This window comes from Patiria miniata, unplaced genomic scaffold, assembly GCF_015706575.1.
Source record: "Patiria miniata isolate m_02_andy unplaced genomic scaffold, ASM1570657v1 HiC_scaffold_7, whole genome shotgun sequence".
NCBI classification, from domain to species: domain Eukaryota; kingdom Metazoa; phylum Echinodermata; class Asteroidea; order Valvatida; family Asterinidae; genus Patiria; species Patiria miniata.
In genome coordinates, this window is record NW_024037074.1 from 1,627,760 (window position 1) to 1,644,265 (window position 16,506).

Here is a 16,506-nt window from a genome sequence, read left to right on the forward strand (position 1 = left end):
CTCGCATGAATATGAATATCTGTGCCAAGTTTCACGCTTTTATGCAAAAGTGCACAATTTTGTCACATATCCGCTGGACTATACGGATGGACTTGGGATCAATCCCTCCTGGATACTCGGCTCATCTCTGATGTTGAAGTATGGAGTCAGCTGTTCTGAAACTGCTGATTGAGAGTCAGGCCTACTCCAAAAATTATGCTAAATCAGCAAATCATGAGAGGGATGCAGAACCCGGTGATACCCAATTACTGGAACCAAAGCATAAATAAAGAGTTCTGAATCTGGGTTGAAATTCAGTAATTTTCAAACACTTGCCAACAGTTTCTTTATAGCTTGGATATAACATGTAGCACAATCTCCACAATATCTATCCTCTGTCTTACTTAACACAATATCTCCATGGTCACTCCAATGTCCGGTTAAGATGATCACCTTAATTTCACCTGTACATGTACATAGATCGATGAACGTCAGCTGTTTTTTTCACAGCCAGCATCGGTTGATTCTTTGCCATTTGCTGTCTGTTTTCTTGAAAATCTTCTTCATCAGTAGACCAAATACACAACAGCCACTTCTGTCACCATGTAATATAATGTACATGTAGTCTTTAAGTCAGGATAATGATTCAAACAAGACTCATTTGTATAGGCTCTAACAGTGTTGTCTAAATCTGTCTTATTCCCGGCTGCAATTCCTTTGTCTTAGCTATGTCTTGAGTGTGTGCGTGACCTCCAGTGTGCGCGTACTAACTTGCGGTCACATACAGAGGGCGCTGTTCCATGTGACCATTAACTCTTGTTACACCGCCTTCAGGCAGTTTCAACGGTGTATTGACCTAACAATCTTCTTTGCTCAGTTTCCGTTTTTCCCTACCTCATTGTCCCCCTTTTCCCACAGGAAGGGGGGGGGGGGGCAGTGCCCTCCATTGCTCCCCCCCCCCTTCACGACGTTCGGGGTTATTTTATAGCTTTGTTCCAAAAAGTGTTGTTTTATTTTATTACACCTAATACAAAACATTTCTGGACTTCAGCATTTGCAAAGCAATTTTGCCTAGAAAGGGAGAGACAGATCCTACAGTGCAGCGGCTGCAGATAAAAAAAAAATGGTCGGTGGGCTTGGCCTGGGGTTCAGTTGACTGTCTCTCATCTTGTCCCAGCAATGTCCCTGTTAGTCTCGAAGGCAGAGACTGCATCTCTCACTTGTTCAGGGACACATACGCATAATAGCAGTCGACCTTTTTTGCACACAAATCCGTCGAAGATGGCTGCTGAATGCACTCGGGTATACTTGACTTCGTCGGGTTCAGCCGTCGTAGATCGACGGATCTTATATTCTCGCCTCTGGCACTCTTCTATCTTGACATGTTGCCGGTACTGCAGTTTTACAGTAGCACAGCCGGCAAAGCTGCTCTGTATATTTATCTAAGTTCGTCGACAGCCACACGACCCGCGTGTTCCATATAGCTTTAGCAAGACGTCGCGTACTCTTGGTCCAACACGTCAGTATCAATTAAGAGCTCAGTCGAACTATATGGTTAACCAATGGTCAACAATAGATCTTGCGCGAACTTGCCCAGCTGTGGCGTAAGGTCGACGAATATCAGGAAGAGGTCCTTGTTTGCTCCCTATATATTTCTCCTGTAGTTGACGGGCAGTGAAGATGATGCCCATGCATGTTCCCTCGCTCGGTTGGGGCGAAACTTTCCGCACTGGCTCTAGCAGAAGTCCTCTGTCAGTAAGCAATGCGATGGGTGGATCACTCGGGCCAGTATCCGACTCCCCGCGCGATGATTGATGGGCCTGGGTAAAGGGAAGCCCGTGCCGCTGTTGTTGCGATCTCAACCGTCCCCATTTCACTGTGAGGTATGATGCTGGTAGTTGAACTCGTACTCCTGCGGGACCTCACGGCTTCATACAAACATAGAGCTAGGACCTAGCTCTATGATACAAACAGCCGGTGAAGCTTCCCTCACCGACGGGTCCGTATCATAAGTCCGACGCCTTATACTGTCCGACGCCTCATAAGTCCGACATACAATGGACAAACGCTGTTTTGGACTTATGAGGCGTCGGAGCTATGAGACGTCGGACTTATGTGGCCGTGAGGCGGAATAAATACATTTTATGCCTCATAAGTCCGACGCCTTATGAGGCGTCGGATCTATGAGGCATCGGACTTATGAGCGGACCCCTTTACTACCACCTACCACGTTGTCGAACTTGTCGGTACCTTGATATCCTGTCTTCTTAAATGGAGCTTGCGGTCGCTGCCGAAGTTATCGAGCGTGATCGGGAGTAATAAATAACCGTGTGATATTTCCTACACATCCTCAGTGTAGGTGGTTTTTGCATAGAAATTTTAAGATACCAACTTTTACGACAATGTGTTCGTAATGCCGAGTCGCAACAATTCCACCACCGGATACTTGAAGACTTCAAGACTTCAAGACTTCAAGTACCACTGGTACTGGTCCAGCGCAGTCACAGCTCGTCCACAAGCAGTTGTAAGACTACAGAGGGCGCTGCCAACGAATACTGGTACCCATATACTGCATCGTATGCAGCATGGGACCCAGGCGACGGCGCCAGACTAATGATTGTGCAAGCATAACCATTAATTTTCTACTGTGGCAGAGATGGAGACTAACTGCAAATCGTCCCACAAATTCGTAAGGTGTCTTGCTTTTTCCTCGGCTGTTTCATTTCACGCTTTGGTCGGAAAACAGTCTTCAACATAACCAAGTTGACATTGCTGCAATTATGGCTGAATAGCGAGGCGTAGAGTAGCGTGGAACACTGGCACTCTATGCCCTATCGACGCACGGTGTTTATATCCGAGACGTAAGTTAAGACTGTGTACGGCGGGGCGATCGTGTAGTGTAGGGCCCCTGTTTAGTTTCGATCAAATTAGAGTCAAGGGTGTTTTTTATTACTAAAAAAAGACCTTTTAAATCTAAAGCAGACTTCTCTCAATATAATGTCACATTTTTTGGGTAAGTTTTGAACAGTTTCCTCGGGGTAGAAATGACGATTTTCCTACGCGCTTTATGGTTGGCAATGGTTGGTGCCGGGCGATTCAGCGTGCCTAACCATGTCCAAATGTTAAAAAAGGTGATTCGTAGAGTCCGAGTTGGGCCAAATAAAAAAAACAAACATGTTATTATTGTTAAACGTCCTGTCTTTTTGAAAAAAAGGAAGGAAAAAAGATGCCAAAATTATGTCATTGTTTAAAATTTATCATTTTTCCATTCCCCCCCCCCAAAAAAAGGAGGCAGCCTCTAAAAAGGAATTCTAAAAAGGAATTCTAAAAATGGAATTCTAAAAGAATTCCATAGATCTATATAGCCATCACTTATTTTCCCTACATCTGCAATGACCTATCAACCATCAGAAGGCGATAACATGTTGTAAAAAGTCAAATTTACGAATGTCAGACAAGTCGACCGTTGAGACAGCTCGACTCGGGACAAGTCGACCGTTGAGACAACTCGACCGTTCAGACAAGTCGCCCGTTGAGACAACTCGACTCGGGACAACTCGACCGTTGAGACAGCTCGACTTAACGGAAATGTATACACGTGGAGTGGAAAAAGTTGCATGGCAGGACCGATCCCGGGCGCGGCGCGGGCTTACTTGATGCGCAGAGGGCGCTTCAATCCGGTGGCCGTCGCGTCGGGCCGGCGCGCCCCGCCCCGCCCGCGAGGACCGGGCCCAGCCCGGCACGCGGGCACGTCGACTGGGGCGGCAAGTGGGCGCACAGGGCTGGCAAAAACGATGTCACCGTGCACGGTACGGACAACTTTGACCGGCAAATGGGTGCACAGGCCCGGCAAAAACGATGCCACCGTGCACGGTACGGCCACGCTGACCGGGGATAAGTACGCACACAGGCCCGGCTGCGCTATATCGGCTCTGTTATCATGCTTATATCCAACCAAAAAAACCCCTCATGTGTCATCACTCCCAAACGGCGATCAGCCGCCGTCAAAATCCCCGGGACTATCCCCAAAACTAGCAACAAAAACATGCGAGGCGACTTGTCTTAACGGTCGACTTGTCTCAACGGTCGACTTGTCTTTCCATTTATCGCACATACAGTCGAGTTGTCTCAACGGTCGACTTGTCCCGAGTCGAGTTGTCTCAACGGGTCGACTTGTCTGACCCCCAAATTTACAAATGTAGCAGGGAAAATATTAAAGCATGATTTACTGAGAAAACACTGCATTTTTCAGACAAGTCTCATAGGGTTTGTCAGGGTGTCAAGTGCATGATGTCCATGCATTGAATTCTTTCCTGCTTAAATATCCTGAAAAATTGTGTTTCTAGAATTTGAAACATAGACTGGCTTTAAGACTTGATATTCGCCAATTTGTACCTGGTAAATAACCAGGAAAACTAAAATACATGTTGGTTAAAATTGCATGATTGACCTACGATCTGGAAATAACACTGCAGTCATTTTTCCACAATCAATACCACTGCTGGCATTGATTGTGCTAGATCAGTTTGTCCCAGCAGTGTTTGCGTCTTATTTTACTCTCAATATTAGCAATTGATTACAACCCCTTTATTCTGAAATAAAATTGACAATTAGGTGGAAGTGCTGTACCGTAACAACTCCCAGATCTTAAGGCCACAGACGTCAACAGCTTTTTGGTTAAAGCAGGGGGTGTCTTCATCAGAGGTCCAACGTTGCAGGCCATCATGTCCAAGGCAACCAAGCGAAAACACGTGACCAGGGAGGTTCTGGATGAGTACACTCTACCTGAAGATCATCAGCAGATTGTTAAGGTTTGTAAAAAGCAGATTGTTAAGGTTTGTATAAAGCAGTGGTGGTATTAAAATCCGGATTTTTAAAATTCGGTTTGAATTTCACTATTCGGGTTCAATTTTGGGAACTGTATATTTGAAATCATCATTTAAAATTGTAAGCCGCCTGTTTTTTTTGGGTGGCAAAAGCTAAAGGAAACGTATGGAACTTCCCCAAAATTTGATTAACCCTAACCGAACTCAACCCATCAAAGTTCAACAGCAGGTTTTGTTGAAATCTGTTGGGATGGGTACAGTACCCCTAAACTGATGGTCTTTTACACTGGGGTTGGCATACCTCCAGAAACTAAGTCCAACAGTGTGTGTGTACAATTTCCCATGTGGGTGTTAGAATTTGCCAGAATGGGTATGGTTCCTTGTAAATTAGGCTGGGGAGTTAGGGATAATGGTCTCTGATTGTAAACACTTTCACTCACAAGTGGTCTTCTTGGTTCATGAATTGACTGATCAGAGAGTTCCAACCCGTTTACAGCTCTTGGAGTGTTTTTGGAAAGGCCCAGTGGTCATTGAGTACTGTAAACCATACTCAATCATCGTGTAGGGCATAGCATGCAGCACCTCAATCGTCACATTTTGTTGGTTTGACTGAGCTGACTGGGAAGTTCCGGTGAAATCAGAAACCGTTACTTGCAGATTTTGAAATTTCCAATTTCTTCCGCCGTACTAGTAGAAACTGTCCCGGAAATCTGTTTGACTATAGGAATTCAGTGTATCACACTGTCTCGGGTAATGTTGTTGCTGATTTAACCATTGCTATTTTTCTTCATCGCTATTTCATCGGCAGATCAGAAGAACAATAGTTATTGGAGATGGTTTTCCATCATCAATAGGAATTTTTCCCACACCATTGGAAGACAAAGAAAAAAAAAAACAACCTTAAAATTCCTGTAGTGGAAATAAAATGTCTTTGTTTCAATGTCTTCAGACAAAGTTGATCTGAAACTTTTTCACTTCATATAAAAAAACCCAAAGCAGTCAAACATGGGAGAGTCATCTTTTAAAGTTTTTTTCTGAAACTTTAAATAAAAATCATATTGCAAAATGTAGGTGTCATTAAACATGTAAACATGTAAACATGTATATGTTCGTTCAGTTCTACATAATACACTTATGCACTAAAATATTGTGTGAAAAAGAAAAGAAATGCACCAACCGGTCTCTGTGTCGGCCATTCAGTGACCTTTAAGTAATCTCATGCTTTCAATAGTGAATAGCATTTTGTGCGTGGTATTCGGTTTAAAGTTCACTAGTCTGTGACTTTGTCTTTAAAGGTGACCGCAAGCAGGGGTAACAACCTTCATGAGGTACAGACTGCGACAGGGGAACAGTTTCTGGTCAGCATGCCAACAAGGTTTCGCAAAAACGTCTGGATTAAAAGAGGTATAAAGCATTAATTTAACCCTAACTCCCTAGGCCTTTTTGCTAGGATGTAGCCTCAATCCTGCAAAATCCTCCAACTGCTTCCATGTCAAAATAGCATATAGCCTCAATCCTGCAAATTCCTCCATTATTTCTTGCATATGGTCAGTGGAGAGGTGACACTGCCTGAATCCTGCAAAATCCTCCGGCTATGACTGTCAATATGTTGAGTCAGAGCCGGTGACATTTTGGAGCAGTGCGGAGGATTTCAAGTATAAATCAAGGACTAAATTTATGCACGGCTGAGCAAAAACAACACAAGGTCCGGCCCAGGACCTTGACACAGTGCGTCCTCTGAAATCAGCAACGCACTTTTGCCATGTAACCTCAATCCTGCAAATTCCTCCAATTTGCAAAAAGGATTTTGGAGGATTTGGGATGGTTAGGGTAAAGGACTCATCAACACTGAATCCCCAGGCATTCGTGTTTGGATCATCTGTCTAAGTCTATAATAAAAAAGATGCCTAGAAATATTGAATTGGTAAAGAAGCAAAATTACTCTTTAGACAGTCTGTTAGTTCTGATACTGTTCTGATGTTTTCTTTCAGGTGACTTCGTGATTGTAGACCCCATTCTGGAAGGGGATAAAGTCAAGGCGGAGATAGCGACCATCCTCTACCCGAAGCAGATCAAATATATTCAAAAGGAGGGACTGTGGTAAATCTCTTTCCTAAATTTTAGTTTTAAATTTGTATGTTTTGTTTTAACGAACAAAAACTCTTCTTTATTCCAATTTTGGGCATCTGCAATCCTCTGTAAAAGGGTTTTCATTTTGCACACAACTGAACCCACCCTGCGAGAGCCAACTTATTGTCTGGCAGCCAATAATTTGAATTTTGTGAAGAAATAATTCAATAACTATCAGTGTAACTCAAAAATAGCACGGGAAATGCCTCTTTAACCCTAACTCCCTAGGGTGGTTTATTAGGAACCTTTCTCATCTTTGCAAATCCCAACACCATGGACCCTGTTTATTTGTGGTATGCCTAATCCCACATAAAGCAGTCAGTTTACTAGTGCAGTACTCATCCTAACAGATTCCAACAAACCCTGGTGTTGGAGTTTGGCTGGCTGGGATCGTTAGGCCAAAAAAAAAAGTCTCCGGTTTCTGGTATGCACGCGCGTCGCCGTAGCCATGCGCGTCGGCAAAATGAAAAAGTTTTTTTTTCAATGAAAGATGATGTCTCAAAACCGCCAAACTCACTGGTTTGACTGGAATTCTGCTGCTGCGCAATTTCAACGTGTTTTTAGATGGGGTTATGATCGAGAATAAGCTTTATGTGGCCTCTCTGGACTCCCATATATTTGCACTAAGTTTAGTCGGGCACCATTTGCAGTCATCAGCCGACATTTGAAGCAAAAAAGTCCGGAAAAAAAAAAAAAAAGCCGCGTCGCCGCACCACTTTTTGGACAAGCTCCATACCAGAAACCGGAGACTTTTTTTTTTGGCCTTAGGGTTAATATATTCTTCCTCCAAGAGTTATTATGTAAAGCAAACAACCTACCAAAAAAAAAAAAAAAATTTTTTAATGACACTTGAATGGCATATTACAAAGTTCAGAGGTATTACAGGGACAGAAACAAAATGTCGTACCTTGGACCCAAAATCGATAGAATTTGTGTATTCCTTTGCATCCACCAGGCCAGATGAGTTTGCAAACAAGCCACCCAGTGGGGAGTCGGACATGGCACACCCGGTCAACAATCTGGACCTGGATACGATCACCAAGGACATCTCTAAGATCGGGCTGGGAGAAGAGGATCCCACCAGCCCTGCAGAACAAGACGACTACGAAAGCGACAGCGATAACGACGATGACTTGTTTGTCAACACCAATCGCCCCTCGGTGACCTATTACTACTCCGAGAGTGATGAAGAGGAGGAGGAAGGGGCGGGGCTTAGTGATGATGAGGGGGCGGATGAAGGAGGAGATGAGGGCGGAGAGAGATAGGCGTTCCCTGTGCTGGGATGAGAACAGTGCCACAAAGTGCTGCAAACGGTTAAATTAGACACAGATTCTGCTTGGACAAAATGATCTAGTTTGAGCTGCCACATGTGGAGTCTGTGGGATAATCTGCAGGTTGCGGGTTCGAGTCCAGCCTAGGGTCATGGTGCGCGTGTCCTTGGGCAAGGCACTTTGTCACTTATTGCTCCTCTCTACCCAGGAGTATATGAGTACCTGTGAGGGAAGAGATGGTTATTGTGACTGATTTTAGCATCGAAATGACAGCATCGAGCTGTATACTCCCAAGGGAGCTGAGATTGTATTTGGAATGCTTCATTGGCCCGATGATCAGGGGGAATAATAATGTAAACCGCTTTGATCTTTAAAAGCGAAATACAAGTATTCATTATTATTATTACGCACCTAGAATTTACTCATTGTTCAAAATTTGTTCCGACTGATGTGGTATATGGATAGTAAATGTCAGATTTTCGTTGTTAATTTATCGTCGGACTGAGGGATAATTGCCATGTATCGTGATGTCAGCTGATCTCCGATGCCTGATTAGTGTGGCCGCAGTGGTTGAGCTGACCTTGAACCTTTTGAATGCCCTTTCGGCTCTAAAGCATATATATACACATAGCGCCAATTGACGATTTTTTTTCAGATGCAAATTTCTCCTATCGCTAAGACATTGTCATTGAAAACTGTAATACATGTACTCTCAAATTTTTTTAGATTTCATTTGTACCTTCATCGCAGTGTTTCTGCATCTGCAAGTGACAGCAAATGTAATGTCAAAGAAACAATGCATCCTAAAATACCAGGAGGTTTGTCGCTGAAGAGAGGAAACTAAGGGCCCCCCAAAAAGTCTCCGGTTTCTGGTATGGAGCTTGCCCCAGTAGTGGTGCGGCGACGCAGCTTTTTTTTTTTGACTGTTTTTTTTCTTCAAATGTCGGCTGATGACTGCATATGGTGCCCAACTAAATTTAGTGCAAACTATATGGGAGCCAAGAAAACACGTTAAAATTGTGCAGCAGCAGGATTCCAGTCAAACCAGTGAGTTTGGCAGTTTTAAGACATCATCTTACATTGAAAAAAAAAACTTTTTCATTTTGCCGACGCGCATGGCTACGGTGACGCGCGTGCATACCAGAAACCGGAGACTTTGTTTTTTTTTTGGCCTAAGGCACTGTTGTGTATTTGTGAAAGTACATGTATCATTTTCTGTTGAGGGAAGATTATAATCTGTCTGCGCTGGCAAGCTTTGACTACATGAATGGATTCTCATGTAACAGACTCTGTGCCCAAGTACCACTCAGCAGTTACAAATAGCGAGTTGGGGGAGACCACTGGGAGAGACATTTGAATGCATTGCCGACGGAGCCTGAAGCTCATGGAAGACACAACAAGTTTGTGCACAAGTGCTTGCACCACAAGTGCCGTGAATCAGTTCACGGAAGTATAGTGTCCCACTGGGGCTCTAAAAATGGTCCCAAAAGCATCTCCTGTTCCGCACTGATTCCATTCCATGTCAACCCACCTAGTGTGAACAACTCAAAACTCTTTTGTTTCGCAAGTGAAGCGATGGTTTTAGTTTCATTATGGCAAAGAGCAAATGGGTTCTCTGTTTGCATTGATATGGTCAAGTCCATCACAAGTCCCTGCAAGTCTGTCAGTCTTAGGCCAAAAAAAAAAAGTCTCCGGTTTCTGGTATGCGCGCGCGTCGCCGTAGCCATGCGCGTCGGCAAAATGAAAAAGGTTTTTTTCAATGAAAGATGATGTCTCAAAATCGCCAAACTCACTGGTTTGACTGGAATCCTGCTGCTGCACAATTTTAACGTGTTTTTAGATATGTGGCCTCTCTGGACTCCCATATATTTTCACTAAGTTTAGTCGGGCACCATTTGCAGTCATCAGCCAACATGGAAGCAAAAAAATCAGGTAAAAAAAAAAAAAAAAGCCGCGTAGCCGCACCACTTTTTGGCAAGCTCCATACCAGAAACCGGAGACTTTTTTTTTTGGCCTTATGAAAGGACTTACTCGACTATGACACTGTGTATGTGTTTAAAGCCTTGGTCCTTATGCCTCAATGGTTAAAGCCAAATTTTTGTACATATCGGCATATCGAATAAACCAAGAAATACCTAATTTTGTGTGGTCCTAGAATGTTGATTTGGTACACGTATGTGTCTGAAGATTAATTTTCCAGCACCCCCCTCCCCCCAGAAAAAAAGGGAAGTGACCATATTGCAGGGATGTTTTATTTGTGTGCTTGGGGCAAAAAGGGGAGAGTTTCCAATTGTTTGTTGAGAATTTATGGAGAAATGCATTATAATCAACTATGGGTGCATGTGTATTGTGAATGAATTTGTGAGGAACGGAGGCAAGGTTTTCTGTCCGGCCAGAATGAGGATATTGTAACGGCGACCTAAATAGGCTGACCACCAGTAGGGGGATTATCAAAAATACATGGATGTTGATCACAAATAACGGACAAAGGGACAATTATTTTCAATATCTGAAAATGGAAATAATTGGAATATAATTAGCGCTTCTTCACTTACTAAATGACTAGCCAGGGGAGAGCATGCAAATATGAATAATAGAATTGAAATGACTAGTTACTGACAGAGCTAAGAATGCAGACTGGGGACTGCTACAATGGAACACCGTAGTCTACTAGGCAATGTAAAAATTACTGGGTGCAAGGGGGGTAAAATTAGAACTAGCCCCGTAAATGTGGCCAATTTACTGGACTACCTCCGTAAATAAAGGCCACACTTTCACCATGTACAAAAACATGTTGAACTTTGTCAAATTTTGATTTTCACATTTAGGCTTAGTTTGTAGTTTATTTTTGCTTTAGAAGCATACTCACCCTCTTTATAGGCTAATCAGAAAGTGCTGCCTTTTTCAGATGTCTATTTTTTGTGAAATTTTCAGATTCTTTGGACACGTTTGCGTATCAAAATTTCAACATGAAGTTTCACGAAAATTAGACATCAGAAAAGGGCAGCACTTTCTGATTAGCCTATAAAGAGGGCGAGTATTCTTCTAAAGCAAAAATAAACTACAAACTAAGTCTAAATGTGAAAATCAAAATTTGACAAAGTTCGACATGTTTTTGTATATGGTGGAAGTGTGGCCTTTATTTACGGAGGTAGTCCAGTAAATTGGCCACATTTATGGGGCTAGGGGAGAGCATGCAAACATGAATAATATAATTGAAATGACTAGTTACTGACAGAGCTAAGAATTCAGACTAGGGACCGCTACGATAGAACACCATATAGTCTACTAGTACTAGGCAATGTAACAACTACTGGGTGCAAGGGGGGTAAAATTGGAACATACTCACAAGACTATGCAGACCACTGAACCCTTTGATGTGAAGTAATGGTGGTGGTGATGGTGCCAAGTACATAGTGTCTTGCACATAAACAAGGCCACACTAAACTAGACTTCCATCTTCAGCCATACAAGTACAGGAACTTGGAAAATAAGGAACTAGAATGCACACCGCCATCCACCACCATGCCCCAGCAGCAAGTCCACTCCCTACTGGGTTTTCAAAGGGGTTTTATAGTACTGGGTCAAAATATGCATAAGGATTTTCAAGATTAGGAAAACTATGTAGTGTGTCTTTCTTATATGGAGATATTTGCATAAACACTAAGTACAGAGGTATGGGGGCAAGGAACTTAAAAATTATATCCCTAGCACTGTGAGAGTGAACAATAAAGACTACAATGCGAGCTCCATCTGTGGTTTGACTGAAGCCCAAATATATGCGCTATCTATTGTGGTTTAAAGTAGGTTAAGTTGAAAGAAAGTAAGCTCTGAAATAGTTTTGTGGCATTAATCTGACTTGAGAACAGGTGCAATACATGACTACTATGGATTACTGTTGCCAAAGCGCTCTTTATAATAGTTTAAAGGTGAATTGGGACAATAATAAAATCAAATTTTGTTACAGTACTCAGAGATGACTTAAAGGCATATTATTTGCACTTACCCCAAAAGTGACAACCAAATTGTTTTAAGAAATGTAGGAGATTCCCAACAATCAGTCAATACACTGATTTTAATTGTTTTGAGTGAAGACTGCTATTAACAAAAGTGTGTTTTGTGATCAAAAGGTTGTGCAAGGTTTTTCACTGATCGAAAAGTGTATTATCCACTGAGCTGAAACTTCAACAGGCTAGGTATTGAACATTCTTCTTTGGATTTTGAGTGGTGTTATCATTGGAAACAAACAAAATGCATGAAAAGCAAATGACCCTATATGCCTTTCAACTTAAAGGGAATATACAACATTTGCTTTTGCTGCAAGTTTCAGAAATAAATGGATTTGGAGGATTAGTATGTTATAGCAAATATTGTTAAAATGACTTGTTTCACGATTTGGGCTTGTAGATGCTGGAAAAACCAAGAAAACCAATCATGTTCTTGTAGTCTGGTTCCCTGACCCCACTTAAGATGAAACAGAGCAATGTATAACCTTCGCGGAATTGTAAGGTCAGAGAATCAGTCTAGCAGGCTTGTACCCCTTCACAGGTGTGTAATCAATTGCAAAGAAAACGCGGCATAACTAATTATGTAAAATTAGAAGCACTTTTTGAAAAAAAAACAGTTTTCTCCAATGCTGGTCGGCCGACCAGCGTTGGAAAAATCCTATTTTTCTTGAAAATGACAGCACACTAGGAGCCACGATTTTACAGAATGTTTCAGACTGTCATTCCCTAACAATCCAGTGAGGTATTTCGTGATAATTTGATCATTTCGTTTTGTGATGTTTGCAAATGTTGTATCTTCCCTTTAACATGAGCAATTAGAATAGAAATGAAATTGAAACAACAGCAATGAAGACAAGACCAGCTGATATTGTATACAAGGTGCACATTTATTTTAATGATCTGAACCACGGTCACTTTATCACTGGTATGATACACTAGGATGTGATCCAACAATTTCTAGACTCCAGTACATTATCAATAACATTTTAAGTTATTTTTTTTACACTGTAATTTTTTTTTATAATTTTTTTTTTAATGTTTAATCTCACCACATGAACGACAGCTAGACCACATAAGTACGGCTAGGAGCTTAAAGATTGTCCATCTAGCTAGTCATTTTGAACAAAGGGATAAAAATGACTCCACGGAATTCCTTTTTTTTTTAATATTCAGGAGTAGATAATCCTTAAAATCTTTTGATTTGTCAAAAATCTCGTCCATTTGCACACATGAGCTTTCAGATAAAATCCCCCAAAATATTGAGGCCTAGATGAAACCTTTGGTATTAAAACAAAACAAAAATACAGAAAATAAATTATCTTCAATACAAAAGATGTTGAGTTTATGAATTTCGTTTTCTTCTTTCAACCATGCATTTGCACTTTTTCAACTTGTTCAACATTTTTTTTAATTTACTGCATCTGAGAACATTAATTGGTTGAATGAGATCTTAATGTTACATATTCAATGCTTTTGAGTCACGCAAGTTAAAAAACAAAATAGATCACCTTAGGATTTGGATTCATGATTTTTTTTTGTCTACTTGTGAAGACGTCTCAACTATTAAGACACTGTCCAATCAATTAGATTAGGATGATTGAAACCAAAAATTACATAAATATGAAACAAATCTTTCTCTTCACACAAAAAATACTATAGATTTGATACTGGTTCTTGAATTTGTACTCGATCACTGATATAAAAAAAAAATGCATACGACATTTCTCCTGGCAGTCTGGGTAAAGTTAGAAAACAGAGTGGTACAAGTACGTACAAGTTAATTCTTTTATGAACAAATTAAAACAAAAAACAACAAAATAACTTTTGACAGTCACTGCGTAGTCTACTACTTCAAGTCACATTATTCACCTAAGAATCATATTTCAAGTTTTGTGTCCGGTCCGCGTGAACCATTTACACATGCAGTTTAGTTAACAGTTTTAATACATTCACTGATTACAAAATTTAAACGGCATTTTTGTTTTAAATTTAGATTTTAAGTTGGGCTAGTTTGGGAGGGGAGGTTCGGGCCTTGTCAATGTTTTTGATGGACAACTAGTGTACAACTTGAAAAATTTCAAAACCAAAATATATAGATCAATGTCAAAGGGGTAGTTTTATGGGGAGTGGAAGGGTGTTATATTTTCCAAAAACAGCCTACAATTTGTGATAAGATTTATACAATTTAATCTACACAGTTAAATGAACCAGCTAAGTTTATTTTCGTTTAATTCTACACAAATAAAAGTTAAGTTTTACGCACATTCTGTTTTGACAATTAAGTCTTTCAGAAATGACAAGTCTCACATGTCCTTAAGCTGACGAAAAAGTTGTTGTTTTTTTTTCGTCCAAGATTATGCAACCATTATAAAATAAATAAAACAACACAGAAAGACTGCGAAATTCAAGAAAGAAAAATGCCTCCTGACTAATACTGCACAATAAATAAATAACAATGTACAAATCTTCAGCTCAAATTTCCAGATGAAATTCTAAAGAACACTGGGGCCATCTCAATTCATATCTGGGATGAGTTCCAGACAAGTTGCGGGTGGAATCATTCACTTTGTCCGGAAAAAGCTCTGCCATTTGCGCCGGACATGTTCCGGGGAAATTCTCATCAGCAACTGCTTGACTCACCAACACTGATAACTTCATCACGGGAAGTTTGTGAGAAAGTTGTTCAGAATCCTGTAACTTATACCCGATACAATGTCCGCAACTTGTCCAAAAATCGTCCCGAATATGAATTTAGACGGGCCCTTATATATGATCAGAGCAAAAACAGAAAAATGAAACAATTTTTAAATGTGGCTGTTAACATGAATTATTTTAAAGTCAGGAATTCTTTTTTTAAACGTGTTCTTCTTGTCAGTAAAAAACATGGCAAAATAAGGGGACTAAAAGTTGGAGCCTTACCCACGCATACACTTCATTCTCTCTCTCAAATTATACTGCCAAGAATCGATGTCATCATTTGATACATTTCCAAAGCAAAAGCTGACATGATTATTAAATAAATCTATCCTATCTACAATAGCACACATTAGAAACAATAAAACACATGGCAGTGTGTTCCAATACGCAGGCATAAACATGGGGGGGGGGGACAAAAAAAACCCCAATATTGAACAGCTGTATGTTTTTGATACCATTTCTGATTAGAAAGAAAAAAAATCAACTGCTGAGTATTGACAAAAACTATCATATCTGCTTCAAATCTGGGTAACCATTTGCAGTCTGTCATATTACAAATTTGTAGGCACCAGGAAAAGCCATCTCCAATAACAGCTCAATGAAAAAGCATAAATAATAGAACTGAATTTTATGAATCAACAGTTTTTCAGTGACCTCCCCAGACAGAACCTCTGTGTTATTTACTCTAATAAATTACTCGCCAAATTTATTTGTATACCCCTCATCAAAGTTATTAAAATGGAAATTCGTCATTTCAATTCTCTTAAATACGGGGGAAATGAGATCGTCTCAAGCATGTTATGACACCAAACGAATGTGTGTTTTGCAAAATGTTTCGGTAAATCGGTGAAATTTAAAGATCAGATTGATTGATTCACATGATTCTCACAAAGTCTCAACCGACAAACTCCAAATTTCAGTACTAGGTATACGTAATTTGAAACAGACTTTTACTAAGTTCAGGTTGACAAAAGTAACGTAATAAATAAAAACAGCCTCAGTTGTCTTCAGATCATCTGATTCATTATTATAAAGGTTAATGTCTTTTTTCTGTTTTTTTTTTAAATAATTTTTTTTGAAATGATAGTTGTCACGTTGAACATGATCTACGCGATCTGGCATGTAACATACAGATCAGGTGCACATTATCACCGGAAGTCATTAATACATATTACTTTTGAACAACCATACTAATTTACTAGAAAAAAAAGTCTTTGAAAGTCCACAGCATGTTTATGTTTGACCAGTTTACAGCCTTCGGAAGCCAATTAGGTCCTCCCATTAAAAAAACCACTCCTTCCTACACTTCCAACAAAACTGACACTACATCACTGCCAAGTCTGGTACCAAGGGTCTTTTTTTTTAAGAGCCTATCCACCAATAAGCAAGTTCGGCAATTTCAGCTACATGCACATTTACATCAAGCTTGGACAATTTTCCCTTTTATTTTTGGATACAAAATTCACCAAGTGCATGAAAAAATCACAGAGTGCGCTGGTGACATCGAAGTAAAACTGATCTGAAATACGTTCAAAACTTTAAACTGAATCACGGTGGCCTTTTTTTTTTTTTTCTGCTCAAGCTTTTGTGCAAACC

General features: G+C 40.6%; 1 protein-coding gene across 1 annotated transcript; it reads left to right on the forward strand.

Moving 5' to 3' along the window:
• The first annotated feature begins 2,582 nt into the window (after positions 1 to 2,582).
• On the forward strand, positions 2,583 to 8,620 carry LOC119746450 (probable RNA-binding protein EIF1AD). Its single transcript, XM_038223408.1, has 5 exons — positions 2,583 to 2,840; positions 4,594 to 4,790; positions 6,101 to 6,209; positions 6,797 to 6,905; positions 7,891 to 8,620. The coding sequence occupies exons 2-5, from the start codon at positions 4,704 to 4,706 to the stop codon at positions 8,198 to 8,200; spliced, it is 615 nt and encodes a 204-aa protein (XP_038079336.1). The 5' UTR covers positions 2,583 to 2,840; positions 4,594 to 4,703; the 3' UTR covers positions 8,201 to 8,620.
• The last annotated feature ends 7,886 nt before the right edge of the window (positions 8,621 to 16,506 follow it).

Bases quoted from the DNA above. Each gene is read 5' to 3' on its own strand.
- LOC119746450 (XM_038223408.1), top strand. From the start codon at position 4,704: ATGTCCAAGGCAACCAAGCGAAAACACGTGACCAGGGAGGTTCTGGAT. The intron at 4,791-6,100 runs GTTTGTAAAAAG...TTGTCTTTAAAG, and splicing joins ATCATCAGCAGATTGTTAAG to GTGACCGCAAGCAGGGGTAA. The intron at 6,906-7,890 runs GTAAATCTCTTT...TGCATCCACCAG, and splicing joins ATTCAAAAGGAGGGACTGTG to GCCAGATGAGTTTGCAAACA.